We start from the raw sequence: 16,061 nt of genomic DNA, 5'->3' as shown, positions 1-16,061 counted from the left end.
ATTGGCAACCCTGAATTCATTTTTTATCTCTATTTTTTGTAATTCCTTCTATATCTTGTATTTTCTACGTATTTTACCCTTAGTTCAATTATGAGTAGCTAATTTTTTTTCAAGCTTGGTTGAAGGTGAAGTTTCAACATGTTCTATGGGCTTAATTTCGTAAATTTACTTTCTCTTCCCCTCTGATTTATGCGGATATTTTGACTTTTCGTCGACATATAGTAATAATCTTGTCTAGATATTGCACTGGTATAATCGTCTCCCTAGTGCAAGATTATTACTATTTGGCACGATAAGCACTTAGCACCATATTTATTTGAGTGGGGTTCATGAGGAGTGGAAACCCTCCTCATGATTTAATTGGCACTAATAAGAAATATTAAGCCCATGGTGCGTGTTGAATGCAGATCCAGAAACCCAAGCACTTCATTTTAATAGTTTTTACTTTAATTTATTCCTGAAATTCTAACTTCAATTTTAGGATAGTCTAAATCACTTTCACTACAAATCCAACCACCCACTTAGAAAAGTAACTCTAAACGCAATTAAAATCCACCTCCTCTTAGGATCGACACTAATCACCGTTGATCTATTCTACAATAGATTCATGCACTTGCAAGTTCAATAAAATTTGCACAACAAGTTGTTGGCGCCGTTGCCGGGGAGGTAAGTTATTTTAATTCGTAGAATTAATTTTTGTAAATAATTTAATTTTTATGTTATTTTTCTTTGCAATTTTTTGTTTATCTTGTTAATTTGGCCGGTTCAACCGCCTATTAATTTATTTTAATTTTAGTTAATTTATTTCACGTATTTCTTTTATAGCACTTGAGTGTATTTTCATAGTAAGGTTGTAACAACGTGATAAGGTTAGTATTGTAATTTCTCATTCTTCTTTATTTTTATTAGTTTTGTTCTTATTTTTTTGTGTTCTATGGTCAAAGGTCACAATTACCTAATCTTGTGCCTATAGATTTTAAACTGGAAAAAACACTTCGTAGACACAAACACATTGCAATTAAAGATAAAATTGAAATGGATTTGCAACAACAACAACCAGCACCACAAGAGAGGCCATTTAAGGATTATTTCAGTCCGTTAGCTCACTTGAGCACATCGTGTATAAGATACCCAAATGTAACTGCTAGGAGTTTTAAGTTAAAACGTAGTGTGCTAAATTGTCTCTCAACATTTATGGCCTCGAAAATGAAGACTCATATAATCATCTGAATGATTTTCATACTATTTGTCAAACTTTTAAATATGAGAATTTTTCAGATGATGATGTTAAATTTAGATTATTTCCATTTTCTTTAAAGGATAGAGCTCGTTCATAGTTTAATACATTGTCTGCTAATAGCATTAGATCATGGGAATAAATGGTAACAAAATTTTTGAATAAATACTTCCCAATGCATAAAACTAATATTATTCGTAGAGAAATTTTAGAGTTTACCCAGAGAGAAGACGAGCAATTTTTCAAAGCATGTGAGCGATTCAATGGGCTATTCTTGAAGTGTCCATATCATGAGTACAAGAAATGGCACCAATGCCAATACTTTTTAGAGGGATTATTGTCGCATGTACAAGAATGGCTAATGGCAACAAGTGGAGGAGAGCTAATGTCAAAAAGTGCATCAGAGATTTGGGATTTATTCCAACGACAAACGGATAATTCCCAACAACGGAGTCGATCACTTAAGAATATTAAAAGAATTACGAGAGTGAATGAGGTTCACATTGGCGAGTCAAGTTCAGAAATTAAAGAAGTCAAAGAAATAATTGAAGGTCTTTCCCGACAAATAGCATCGTTAATGGCTGCTAAATCAATAGAGCCACATGACCATGACTCATACCCAGATCAAGCCAATGCCATAGGTATAATGAGAAAGCCATTAAATTACAACCCTTACTCCAACACGTATAATCCTAGATGGAGAGACAATCCTAATTTTTCATGGTCTCAGGGGTTCCAACAGGATGGACCAGCAGCTCCAGCTCCACTAATGCAACCAATTCCTCAAGTTCCTCAAGCCTTTCAGCCATCATTTAGACTATACAATCAGAACTCGAACTACTCTCAACCCAGACCATGGGAGGACGCATTTCAGAATTTCAAAAATCTTACTCACTCCACGATCGAGCAACAAAATCGCACCATTGATGAACTACGAAATGAGATGAGAGTCGTTTTGCTCTTCATGTGATAGGTGTCAACGAATCAGGAGCATTACACGAAGGAATATGATGCCACTAAATCCAATTTTAGTGATTGAGATTTTTTAAATATGGGATATTGACTTCATGGGATCTTTTCCCTCTTCTTTTGGTCATTAACACATATTGATTGCTGTTGACTACATATTGAAATGGGTAGAAGTAATTCTATCTAGAACCAATGATCACAAGGTGATGATAGGATTTTGGAAAAGCAATATTGTTTCACGCTTTGATTTCCTTCGAGCAATAATCAGTGATGGTGGTGCCCACTTTTGTAACAAATCATTCAAAACTATTTTGACAAAGTATTCCATCACTCACAAAGTGGCGACCCTATATCATCCACAAACCAGTGGCCAAGTCGAGATCTCCAATCGAGAAATAAAGCACATATTAGAAAAGATGGTGAGACTAGACAAAAAGATTGGTTATTGAGACTCGATGATGCATTATGGGCATAGAGAACGACTTTCAAGACCTCGATTAGGATGTTACCCTATAGGCTAGTGTACGAAAAAGCTTGTCACCTACCTGTGGAACTCGAGCATCGTGCGTACTGGACCATCAAGAAATTCAACTTTGACATGCAGCAAGCTAGCTCACCAATAATGTAACATAGTCCAGCACCTACTTAATTATCGAATTCTACTCCATCTTAGGGCCTGTTAGGGATTGCTTTTAGGAGGCTTAAAAGTGATTTTAAAAATCTAAAATTTAATTTTAGTGTTTAGTAAAACAAATCAAAATCACTTTTGTCAAAATCAGCCCCTCCCACGTCAATATATATAACAAAATACTTTCTTCTTCTTCTTCTTTTTCTTTTTCTTTTTTTTTTTTTGAAACGATAACAAAATATTTTCTAAAATATAAAAAATAATACCACCATAAATGAATCCGCATGGCATAATTATGTGAATTTTATGGATCATGCGTCCATGTTAAACGGCCTTTTGTTATGGGTCAATGACGTGGCCCAAAATGAATCCACAGGGAAGTCCGACCTACTCTATGGGGTGCATGGCCCATTAAGATCAAAAATGAAAAAATAAATAAAGACCGCCTAACAACTCCACACGTGTACTGCACACGTGCTGCTTCTGTGCTTCCATTTGGCATCTGTTCACCAGAGAGAGCACTCTACTCTTCCCTTTCCTGTTCGTCTCCCTGTTTAAGTTTCCCATAAAATACCATACCATTGATCATCCAGCTAATAACTTTCCAAAACGACCTCGTACTTTCCATTTTTACACTCCTTACCCAATCCCTTATTCGAATTTTCCATTCAAGGCCTCTTTCTTCGTTGTCAAATTCATTCACACCTCTTACGTCATTCTCTTATCAACTCTTCACTTGCACAATTTTTATTTTTTCCTTTGACGCTATGTAATGAGTTTCTCTTCTCTAAATGGCTCAAATTTTCCTCATTTTTACTATTTTGATCTTCTTCTCACTAGAAACTTCCTTATCTCTCGATCAATACAATTTCCCGGTGATCGGCTTCGGAGCTGATTCATTGTTTCACGGCGATTACACGCCTCCGTCACCACCTCCGCCGATAGCGCCACCTCACCCTCCGTCTCTATCATGCCAAAGGGACCTTGGCGGTGTCGGTACTCTTGAAACTGTTTGCCTGCTCAATTCTAGCTTAACCTTCGAAAACGACGACATTTACGTGGAAGGCTCGGGAAATTTACACATACTTCCAGGTGTAACGTTATGCTGTCCGATTAAAGGTTGCCTGCTAACGATTAATGTTACTGGCGAATTCTTGTTGGGTCGAAACTCAGAGATAGTTGCTGGGACGGTTTATGTTTCCGCTTTGAACGCGAGTTTCTCGTCTGGTTCGGTGGTGAACGCGACCGGCTTGGGGGGGGAGCCGCCGGCCGAGACGAGTGGGACACCTGATGGAGTTCAGGGCGCTGGTGGGGGCCACGGAGGGAGAGGGGCGAGTTGCCTAGTGGATAACATGAAGTTGCCGGACGATGTGTGGGGAGGAGACCCGTACTCGTGGTCTTCGTTGGAGGAGCCCTGGAGTTACGGGAGCAAAGGTGGGACCACTTTTAAGGGGGAGAATTTTGGGGGAGATGGTGGTGGGAGGATTCGGTTGGAGGTTGTGAATGAGATAGAGGTTAACGGGAGTTTGTTAGCGGATGGCGGTGATGTCGGTGTGAAAGGTGGTGGAGGCTCCGGTGGCAGCATTTATGTCAAGGCCCATAGAATGTAAAGTTTATTGCTTTGGCTTGTTTTACTTTTATGCAATGGTTTTGTATTTCTCTTGTGAGTATTAGTTTTTTTTTTTTTTAATTTTAATTATTGATTGCGGTTCAATGGTGGTTTCAGAGTTTAAATGTTGCATCCATACAAGTTGTACACAAATTTGGGTTTACTTTATGTGTTAGCTAGCTATATTATGAGTGATTGGCTAGGAGAAAAAGTAAATACTATGAAGAAGAGACTGTGAAAGTAAATTTGACTTGATGTAGAAAAGGTGATGGGGATAGCAGAATCTATGTGAATTTAATTATATTTGGATGTGGCCTTTTGGCAATCATGATAATAACTTGATGAATTTTGCACATATAGTAATTGATTTAAAGATTTATGGGCTACAATGTATGTTTTTGGATCGAAGTGAAGTCTGTTACCAATGAAATGAACTTGACTTCAATAGATAGAAGCAAACATATTGGATAATCTCAGGGAGAGAAATATTGTGGCATCTTGAAACTTATGTTAGCATGGAGCTCTAACTAAATGTGTCAACTTATGAGAATACGTCTGAACATAGAGTTTTCTACATTGCTTTTAAATAACAACTGGACATATTCTAGTTTTTATGAAATTTGTTTAAAAATCCTGTCAAGATAGGTATTTCTTTTTCTGTTCTCTCTCTTTCTCTCTTCTGGAGGTCACTTTTTTGGAAAAATATTAAGGTAATCACTAATTTCTAATGTCTGGAGAAAGAATGATATAAACACAAAAAATCTTGGTTTTACCTTACTAGTGGAATGGTAGTATTAATTGTGGGTCTGATATTGAGTTCTATTATTTATTTATTTTATTTTTTTTTCTTTTTTGTGTTGGTCTTTTTTTTTTTGGGTTGCCACTCCTGTTTTATTTATTACTTTCTTAAGTCATAGTATAGACTTTTTTTTTTTAACTCGTAGAATAGCCAACTAAAATTTCACTCAATTTATAAATTTCTTCTGTGAAGAGCAGGACAGGAAATGGTAAAATAAGTGCCTCTGGGGGGAATGGATTTGCTGGAGGTGGTGGTGGTAGAGTTTCTATCAATGTTTTTAGCCGACATGATGGTGCTGAAGTTTGTGTTCATGGTATGGCTTAGGCATTTACCTTTTGTCTTCGCATATGTTTTTTCTTTCTTTTTTTTTTTAACTTGTCATTTTGGAGAATTTAGAGAAGGAAATGTTTATATGTAAATGTGAAGTGTAATTGGAACTGATTTTTTAACTCTTAGCATTCTGCATTGGCCTTCTCCTCGGGAGACTGCTATTCTAGATTGAGTTTCCTAGCTCTTATTTTATGGATTTTACGCTTAGGAAACAAAAGAGTTGAGCAGATGGGCTGAATAAAATTTAGTTTTGATTTCTATTGCTTATAAAACTTATGTTCGATTTGTTCCCTTCTCTTTCCATATCAATTGTAATTTAGCATGTGCCAACTTTTTTAAGCATTTATATAACATGAAGCTCATAACAAACTTCATTCACGAAATTCCACTTAAACAGCAATCCAGGAAAGTTGATTAAAATGATTGTGGGGTTTTTTCTGTCTGATAATATGCGCGTCCAATTGTTCACTCTCTCCCTCAGAGTCTTGGAGGAGATTCATCTCATTCTGTTTGCAATATTTTATCCTCTTTAAAAGATGTTAATATATATTATATTTCCAGAAAATAAAAATAGTTGCTTAATAACCATATTTTTTTCTTACATTGCTTGTTATCTTGTTTTTAGGGGGAAGGAGTTTTGGGTGTCCTGAAAATGCGGGTGCTGCAGGGACATATTATGATGCTGTGCCTCGGAGGCTTTTTGTAAGCAATGACAACCTGCCAACAAATACTGACACGCTTCTTTTAGAGTTTCCAAAACAGCAACTTTGGACAAATGTTTATATTCGGGATAATGCCAAGGCTTCTGTTCCTTTGTTTTGGAGTCGTGTACAGGTGACTAAAGAAGTACTATCTTGTTTACCTGTTTGGATTTACATGGTTATTGGCCATTCTGGGTGATTGCGTTTATTTTTGTTGGGTTGGTTTTATTCAAGTCTTAATCCTCAGTAATTGCATAGGCTAAGACAGCATTTATGATAGCTGTTTTGGTTACATTTAGACTCATTCACTGGGTTATTTATGGATGTTCTGTAACAGTTTGTAGATATCCATCATGTTCTTCCTTTTTGATGTATCTGCTACTTAAATAGGTTCGAGGACAGATTCATTTATCACAGGGGGCAGTCCTAAGTTTTGGGCTTGCACACTATGCTACATCTGAATTTGAGTTGCTGGCAGAAGAGCTTCTAATGAGTGATTCCATTGTCAAGGCAAGTTACATGCACCTCTCCACTCTTTAGCGGAGTTTCATATTTTATCAGCCAAATTTTACTCTCTCAATAACCGCTCCGTTGTAGGTAGTTTTTCTTAGTTTAACTTACTCCCTATGCTACCAAATATACCCACTGTTTGTTGGCATTTAAATCTTTTAAATTACATTATACTATACATGGGAATATCTCCACTGATCTCATGAGAAACATCACATATATAGTTATCATTTAAATTACTTGTCTGCATTTTCAATCTGTTAACCTCAGAATATCTCCATTGCTTTACTGATCTAGATCTCAGATTCTCTATCTCTGAAAATTCCTTTTGGATTCTAAATATTGACCTTCCCATGTTTGTATAGTTGTTGAATTACTGTTTTCTTCTGAATGCATTTTTATCTTTCTGTCGTGAGCAAACTTTTGCAGTGCTAATGTTTTCATTATTGCTATTAAATGATATAATTTTCTGGAGGCATTTTTGTCCATACCTAATTTTTGTTCTGTTGCCATTATCTCTTGCCTTACATAAAGCTGCAGACTATACGATCATTTTACATTATAGTTATCATAATATTAATAATGGTCTTCATTACTGTTACCTGCAATTGAAATTAGATATATGGAGCTCTTCGTATGTCTGTCAAAATGCACTTGATGTGGAATTCCAAAATGCTTATAGATGCTGGTGACGATGCAATTCTGGCGACATCCTTGCTTGAGGCTACCAATTTAATGGTTCTCAAGGTGTGTTATATCTTCTTTGTTTTCTTGTTTACTAGATGATCTTTTTTAATATTTTAATGGAGCTGTATTTGTTTCTCAGGAATCATCTGTGATACGTTCTGATGCCAATTTGGGAGTTAACGGACAAGGTTTTCTGAATTTGTCTGGACCAGGAGATATGATTGAGGCACAGCGTCTGATCCTGTCCTTATTTTTCAGTATCAATGTAAGCTCAGGCCTCAACATGTAGCATTGAATTTTATGTTGTCTTCAAATCATATTTACTAGTTTACGGATGAAATTTTCAGTTAGAGGTAGAGAAATTTGCTTTGATCAATTTTATGTGGAAATTATTCATTTTGTGTTCTTACTTTGCTTCCCATGAAATGAAGGTTGGACCTGGATCTGTTTTGCAAGGTCCCTCAGAAAATGCAAGTAACAATGATACGTAAGTTATGAATTATATATTCATCATTGAACCTAATTTTTTTAATAGATTAGTAATTTTTTTTTTTTGGGGGGGAAAAACTGTAGGAAACCACGACTTTATTGTGACCGCCATGATTGCCCAGTGGAATTGCTTCATCCTCTAGAAGATTGCAATCTGAACTCGTCATTATCCTTCACTCTTCAGGTATCCCATTAGCTAGATTGAACGCTAAGTACTCATCTTCATCAGATTAGTGTATGACTATTGTGCTGTGATGGGCTTTGGCTTTTGGGTTTCTTAGACACTATTTTTTTGTGAATTGTTGCTTCAGATCTGTCGAGCTGAAGAGATTAATATTGAAGGCATTATAAAAGGATCTGTTGTTCATTTTCACTTGGTTAGAACTGTTGTCGTCCAGGCTTCTGGAGCAATAAGTGCATCTGGCCTAGGTGTGTCTTAACTCTTATCCATTTAAAATTCCAGCATGATTGGTAACTGCATTGCTCACATGGAGTTGAACTGTAGAATGTCTCCTTCTCGTTTTTCCTTTTTCGTCTGATAGATTCACATATTGAATGTTTCAGATTATAGTGTTAGATCAAAACTGTTCATTTCCTGGTAAAATTGTGTTTTCTGAAATTTCATTTGGGTTTATCTGTAGGATGCACTCATGGAGTGGGAAGAGGAAAAGTATTTGACAATGGTCTTGGCGGTGGTGGTGGACATGGTGGTAAAGGTGGGCAGGGATACTTTAATGGAAGTTTCATTGATGGTGGTGCTACATATGGGGATGCCAATTTGCCTTGTGAACTTGGTAGTGGCAGTGGAAACGATAATCTGGCTGGTGCAATTGCCGGTGGCGGCATAGTAGGTAAACTTGTTAATTTGATAAGATAGTGATTCTGTTCTTAATTTATTCTTCTATGCTTCTCACCGAAATCTGAAATCAAGTGCAAAATGAAGGTTAAACTGCAGCGGCTCAAGCATGAATTACTATCTAGTTAAGAGTTTGGAGCAAATTCTATTTATATCTACTATTTGCTTGATTTAGATTGTAGGGATCTATGCCTTCCATTTGCATTATCTTCTCTCTCACTTTGGAAATTTTACGCTTTTGACAAGTTTGTTGAAAGCATCCACTCTGTGCCATGCTGGGTGATGTTGAAATTAATGCTTACTTCTTTCCTTTTGAAGCTTGACATCCTGTTTCCCTAGTATTGGGTCACAACCTAGGCCTGGTCTCTGAAATCATATGTTCTCTTCCATGAGTACTTAGAGTCAGTGCTTTGTTATCTGGTTAGTGTTGTCTTGCTACTTTTAGAAATGTTGTTTAATATTGTTAGTAGTATCATTCTTCTAACTAATGCTTTACTGGAAAGATTCTTGGTGCAGACCAACCACCTCGTGGTGGAGTGGTTGGGGGCTCACTCTCCCAACTTAGGGGGAATGAGTTCAAGTATTCTGTCCCACTTTCAAGTGTGGGAGAATGCTTTCTCCCAAGTATAATGGAAGCATATTTCTCCCAAGTATAATGGAAGCATATATCACCTACCCTACTTGAGTAGCAGATTCTTGGTCCGTGCTATAATAGATCTAATTCAGGTAGTGTCCCATTAGATTTTGGATTTATGAATAGCTAATTCAGGTAGTGTCCCCCCATTAACTTATTCAGGTAATATCGATAGATTTGTAATATTACTTTCAAAAGATAAAGAAAAAGAAAAATATCCTTGGTGATGATTTATGATTATGATTCTTTTCTAGTGCATGTTTCAATATTAGTGCACTAGAAGTGGTGTAAGAAAAAAAAATATTCGGCCCAACATAGTTTTGACTCAACTGTAGATTCATTTATCAAATAAGGACATTGTTCAAGTTTGGCTATTGCTCTACTCAGTTGATTTGAATTACATTGTGGATTTTCTTTTTTACCCTCCTTATGGATCATTACTTTATCTTTTTCTTTGGACAGTGATGGGTTCATTGGAGCATTCACTGACAAGTTTATCTGTTTACGGTTCAATTAGAGCTGATGGCGAAAGCTTTGAAGAAGAAATCCATCAGCAAGATGGTAGGCTTATCTCAACTGTAGGTCCTGGGGGTGGATCTGGTGGAACCATTCTTTTGTTTATTCATACATTAGTACTTGGTGAGTCTTCTTCTATCTCCACTACTGGTGGACGTGGCAGTCATAGTGGCGGTGGTGGTGGTGGTGGTGGAAGGATTCATTTTCATTGGTCAGATATACCAATTGGAGATGAGTATCTTCCCTTGGCAAGTGTGAATGGAAGCATTGATGCTAGGTTTGCATCCAGCAAACTGTACTCTTTTCTTGCATTCAATTCCTTGTGAATGATTAGACTGCTTGTTTCCTTCTATGGTTTGTCTATTTTAATGCCAATGGTCCTTTACCAAACATTTGCTGCTTGGTCTGGCAGATTGTTGAAAATAAATGGTTCTGAGTTTGGAGCTATTAAATATATCATGCAGTTGAAGTATTAAAAGCAGCTTTACTTTCAAGCATATTTCCTACACCCTGTTATGGGAAATTTTTAAGTACTCCTTGACTCATTGTTTTTCGGCATTTTAAAACTTCCGAAGTACGATGTCTGACTTGTTGAATTCTAGAAGTGATTGAGGTGAGACCGTAGCTCAGATTTTAAGTTGTTATTAAGTCATGAAAGACTCTTGACTACTGGTAGGATTCATCCTTCAATACTGTGCAAGATAGGTATCTGTTCAAAGGACTTGAAGTGGATGTATTATAAGATTCTGTGAAAATAATTTGCATAAACTTTGATCCTATTGCTGAAGAAGACATGTTGATATGCATGTCGGAATCCTGTGCCTATTTCATTAATAAGGTTATTGAAAAAAGAACCCATAAGAAGTGTACAAAAACCTCTGTTAGTGCCAACAGTGAAGCGTCATGGTGTCATATAACCCTGTCATGAAGACAAGCGTGTATTCTTTTTTTTCCCCACTGGGTCGTGGCAACTCTCAAAAATTGAGACTAAAAGTACTCAAGTCAAACATGTATGTATATCTATAATATCGAATGTTTATGCTGCAACATGATGGTGTGTGTGTGAAACTGCTATAATACTTGAAATAAGTTTGTTTATAAGTGTAAATCTCATGAAAAAATTTGTATGACTCCCTCAATTAGTTTATACACATTTTGGCAATGAATAGTCATTATTCTTTAGCTGCGCATGTACCTCGGGCACACAGACGTGAATTTGTATTTTTGATTATTCCAACCAACCAAATTTTAATTGGACAAGTCTCCTACTGGCCCCAGCAGCTTGCTTATAAGTAACTATTCCATGTGTTCTTTTGGCTTTAGGCTGATGTTTTTTTCATCTTCACCCTCGGCCATTTTCTGTTTGTTTTGTTATTAACCATGGTAAATTATGGATTCTGAATTGAATTGGTTAGATTTTGAGCCTTATTTCCCTGATGCCAGGGGAGGACTTGGTAGAGGTCAGGGTCTTGCTGGTGGAAATGGGACTGTTACAGGGAAGGCTTGCCCTAGAGGTCTTTATGGCGTCTTTTGTGAGGTAGCTTCATCTTTTTATGTCTTGTGATATTTGACTTGTTTCGCAACCCAATAGTTTTGATCATTTAACATTATCTGTGCGATGTTGCATGTAAAGTATTTTAGTGACGTATAGAAAAACTTTTGATTTTTTGACCTCAAACCTCTACCCATATCTAGTTATTTGTTTTCCAGCAATATCTTTGTGGTTGTTTTTTTTTTTTTTAATATTTTACTCCTTCTAATGGTGACACTTTTCTGTTACCTTGCCTTTTAACTTGTTGATGTGCTTGTCCTCACTGGTTGAGCAATTGTACTGCAGGAATGCCCTGTTGGGACTTTTAAGAATGTGAGTGGATCTGATAGAGCTCTTTGTCGTAATTGCTCATCTAATGAGCTTCCGCATCGTGCTTTGTATATTCCTATTCGAGGTATTTTAAATTTCTAATTAAGCTTCTTCTGTATGTGAAAGACCTGTTGTCATTGCTGTGAATGTTACTTTTTGATCTAAAAACCTTTGAAATTGTCTTAGGTGCTTTAAGGTTGTTATTTCTCTGGTTAATTCTGTTCTTAAATTTGTACAATATGTTAAACAGGTGGTGTCACTGAATGTCCTTGTCCATATAAGTGCGTTTCTGAGAGATATCACATGCCTCACTGTTATACAACGCTTGAAGAGTTGGTATACACTTTTGGTGGGCCGTGGTTGTTTGGTCTTATTCTCTTAGGTCTCCTCATCCTGTTAGCTCTTGTTCTTAGTGTTGCACGGATGAAATACATGGGTGGGGATGAACTGCCAGCTCTTGTGCCAGCTCGTCGGATAGATCACTCCTTCCCTTTCCTAGAGTCTTTAAATGAGGTTGCTATCCAATTTTATTGCTGCTTTATTTAATATTTCATCTTTTATATGGAACCAGTAGGCAGCAACATTAGGATACCATTGCGATTTGTTGCATTATTCCGAGGATGATAATTTGTTTCTTCTTTCAGGTTATGGAGACAAATAGAACTGAGGAGTCACAGAGTCATGTTCATAGAATGTATTTTATGGGGCAAAATACTTTCAGTGAGCCTTGGCATCTGCCTCATTCTCCTCCAGAACAAGTAATAGAAATTGTGTAAGTTCTCTTATCTCTCTAGATATAAAATGACTTTGTTAGGTGTTACTCTGAAGGTCGTCTTTAATATCAAGTTACAAGTTCTTTGTTTCTAGAAGCTCTAAAGTATTTTACATATTTAATAATTTATTGTTTTGTATAATTTAGTCTTTTACTGTAATTTGTGCTCTAATATATCATTTGCATCACAGATATGAGGATGCATTCAATAGATTTGCAGATGAGATTAATGCTTTAGCTGCTTATCAGTGGTGGGAGGGTTCAGTTTATAGTATTCTTTCTGTCCTTGCATATCCACTTGCGTGGTCCTGGCTACAGCTATGTCGGAAAAATAAATTACAACAACTTCGTGAATTTGTTCGGTCAGAGTATGACCATTCCTGCTTACGTTCTTGTCGCTCACGTGCTCTATATGAAGGGCTTAAGGTTCTTTTCTCTTAAATATATTCCAAATTGCCTCTTTATTGCCCTTTTTTCCAATTTGTTTTGCTCTCCTTATGTTTGTTATATACATTTGTTGGGTTATTTGTAATTTTTATTTTTTGTGATTGTAGACAGCATTTCAACCACTCATCTTTTTCCACTACAAAATTTTTAAATCTAAGGGTGTCAATGTTACAGGTATTTAGGATTTGGATTTGGTAATGGCCTTTGAAATTGAGTTTTGTGTTTCCATTAGGATTATGATCTTGTTGACTAATGTTGAAATGCTGTCCTTGAGTATACCTTAGTAAACTTAGTTAATAATTTATTCCCAATATCAATTAGATCTGCTGCCTGCAAAATTTAGCATAGTTTTTGTGGTACTGAACCTAAAATTTAGACTCTTGAGGATCTTTATTGTTTGGTGTTGGTTCTTGTACAACACTTTGCTATTTTGTTGTTGAAAAGCTTAAAATCTTCTGAAGTGATATAGATGAGAATGATCAGGAAGGGCTCAAGTGGCCTAGGAAGATCTTTGTTGCATTTAGACTGTCCTGTTCTGTTTCACCCAGGGCATCCTTCCTGCAGATGCTTTCAATCTGTCCTCATTTATTGTCCTCCCAAGCATATTTTCTGTTTAATTATAACGGAATCAGCAAATTTGACATTAATGCTCACTGTATTCTGTTGCAGGTAGCTGCAACCGCTGATTTAATGCTAGCATATATCGACTTTTTTCTTGGCGGAGATGAAAAGAGAGCTGATCTTCCTCCTCGACTTAATCAAAGATTACCAATGTCTTTGTGTTTTGGGGGAGATGGAAGCTACATGTCTCCTTTCTCTCTTCATAATGATAACATTGTGACCAGCCTTATGAGTCAGGTTAATGATTTTATTAATTTACAAGGTTGTCCCTTTGTAAATTATATGGTATTCCTAAATGACGAGAATTGTTTTGTTTGCATTTTCCAGTCTGTTCCACCAACTGTGTGGTACCGACTAGTAGCTGGTGTAAACGCTCAACTGCGATTGGTTCACTGTGGACATTTAAAAACTACTTTTGGTCATCTTATCAGTTGGCTTGACACTCATGCAAATCCTAGTTTATGTCAATATGGTATACGTGTTGATCTTGCTTGGTTTCAGCCTACATCTTCTGGATATTGCCAGTTTGGAGTTGTGGTATATGCTACTGAGAACAGAAGTCTGGCACATGTTTTTGAAGTTCAAGATAGATCTTTGCTACATGAGCAACAGTCAAGGTAATTTTTATTTTTATTTATTTTACTTTTTTTGTTGGAAGCAACTAATTTTCCAACTATTGTAATCAGCAGTTTGCTTAGAATCCATAGGGAGGATGCGGTACATTATTTGAGAGTCAATGAACATCTAATGACACGAAGACGGATATTTGGAGGGATTTTGGATGCCAAAAGCTTACAAAGTCTTAAGACAAAGAGAGCTATATGTTATCCCTTTTCCTTTATTGTTCATAATTCTAAACCCGTTGGTCATCAGGTAGTTGACATACTTCTAGTGTATACATTGACAGATCCATTTTCTTTTTCCAATATTTGGCCGAAACTTGAGATGGTACTCTGACCTTTTGTTTATCTCATTTTGCAGGATCTTGTTGGCTTGCTTGTCTCTGTACTACTATTAGCGGATTTTAGCTTAGTCTTGCTTACATTGCTACAGATGTATTCTATTTCACTTCTCAACTTTTTTCTAGTCCTCTTTATCCTTCCTCTTGGTCTGCTGTTTCCATTCCCGGCTGGAATAAGTGCTCTATTCAGTCATGGACCTAGAAGGTCAGCAGGCCTAGCCCGTATATATGCTTTGTGGAACATAACATCCTTAATCAATGTTGTAAGTTAAATCTCTGTCCATCTTTTAAAATTATTTGATGCTTGAAAGAATTGAATATATATGCTGATCTAGGTTGCAAGAAACAAGCATCAGCCGTATTCTGATAATACAAATTCACCTCTGATAATTCAAGAATGGAAAATGTGGTTTTAATTTTTTTACAATAATCTGACTTATCCAAAGATGGAAATATGAACTCCAGCAATTTTATTTTTTGTAACCGTTCAGTCTTGTTTTTTTTTTTTTTTTTTTGGGTCCTGGATAGTTCAGCCTTATTCTTTTTTATCCTTCATATACGATGTGATTGAATTTGAACACCAAACTGTTGCTTGTTCACGTATTCTCAATCCAATTTATTTCTGGATAACAGGCAACTGCCTTCATATGTGGATATCTTCATTACAGAGACCATTCAAGTAAAAAGACTTTGAACTTTCAGTCCTGGAATTTTAGCATGTAAGTATATTTTATTCGATGGCGTGGCAAATTATGTGGGAAGTTGCCTTTGCTAATTGTGCTATTGAATGCAGTACAGACTGTACGGCTGAAATATGTGATTTTTGTGGGGTGTTGGTGGGTGCAGGGACGAAAGTGAATGGTGGATGCTTCCTTCTGGATTATTGTTGTGTAAAATTATTCAAGCCCGGTTGATTGATTTCCATGTGGCCAATCAAGAAATTCAAGATTACTCCCTGTATAGCAAGGATCCTGACGTGTTCTGGCAGTCATGAAAAGCATTCCCTGAATAGGGTTCTAGCCACGGTTGAGTGTGTTAAGATGTGTTTTGTTCATCTTTTTTCATATTTTTGATTTGTTGAGAGAATAGGCGACTTAAATGGTGTGTGTACAGATTGGATAGTATAGAGAGAGGAGACGAAGTGGCAGCCATATTTTTGTAATGTAAATAACAGTGTGCACTTTGCGGTGTCCATAGATTATTGGTTGGTTTTCTTTGTGCAATATATCATTTTCTCACTTTTTTTTTTCTCCCCCTCCTCTTTTGATTTTTGGCCTTTGTACGTACTGAAAAAGATTATGAAAGACATTGTAATGTTTGTTTATATATCAATTTGAGCGTAAATCTCTCATTTAAATTGCAAATTGGTTACTCCATGACCGCACGTTGAAGTAACCTATTTTGAGCAAATTGATGCAATGATTCATAAGACAT

At 36.5% G+C, this 16,061-nt stretch overlaps 1 protein-coding gene across 3 annotated transcripts; it reads left to right on the top strand.

Moving 5' to 3' along the window:
- Positions 1-3,343: 3,343 nt before the first annotated feature.
- On the top strand, positions 3,344-15,877 carry LOC102608613 (hypothetical protein). 3 transcript variants are annotated; one of them, XM_006475301.4, is made up of 22 exons: positions 3,344-4,440; positions 5,440-5,555; positions 6,198-6,406; positions 6,664-6,783; positions 7,402-7,530; positions 7,610-7,735; positions 7,902-7,957; positions 8,044-8,143; positions 8,271-8,388; positions 8,601-8,810; positions 9,912-10,242; positions 11,409-11,502; positions 11,803-11,911; positions 12,077-12,339; positions 12,471-12,598; positions 12,790-13,024; positions 13,715-13,903; positions 13,994-14,283; positions 14,353-14,539; positions 14,648-14,890; positions 15,261-15,346; positions 15,474-15,877. In XM_006475301.4, exons 1-22 carry the CDS (start codon positions 3,626-3,628, stop codon positions 15,619-15,621), a joined length of 4,302 nt encoding a protein of 1,433 aa, XP_006475364.1. In that variant the 5' UTR covers positions 3,344-3,625; the 3' UTR covers positions 15,622-15,877. The 3 variants fall into 3 exon arrangements, with proteins under 3 accessions (XP_006475364.1, XP_006475365.1, XP_052290958.1); XM_006475302.4 differs by having other exon boundaries at positions 3,346-4,440; positions 14,356-14,539; XM_052434998.1 differs by lacking the exon at positions 5,440-5,555 and having other exon boundaries at positions 4,280-4,440.
- The last annotated feature ends 184 nt before the right edge of the window (positions 15,878-16,061 follow it).

This window comes from Citrus sinensis, chromosome 1, assembly GCF_022201045.2.
Source record: "Citrus sinensis cultivar Valencia sweet orange chromosome 1, DVS_A1.0, whole genome shotgun sequence".
In the NCBI taxonomy this organism is placed as follows: domain Eukaryota; kingdom Viridiplantae; phylum Streptophyta; class Magnoliopsida; order Sapindales; family Rutaceae; genus Citrus; species Citrus sinensis.
The sequence above is the reverse complement of the archived record's forward strand: the minus strand, read 5'-3'. Positions and strand labels throughout refer to the sequence as shown.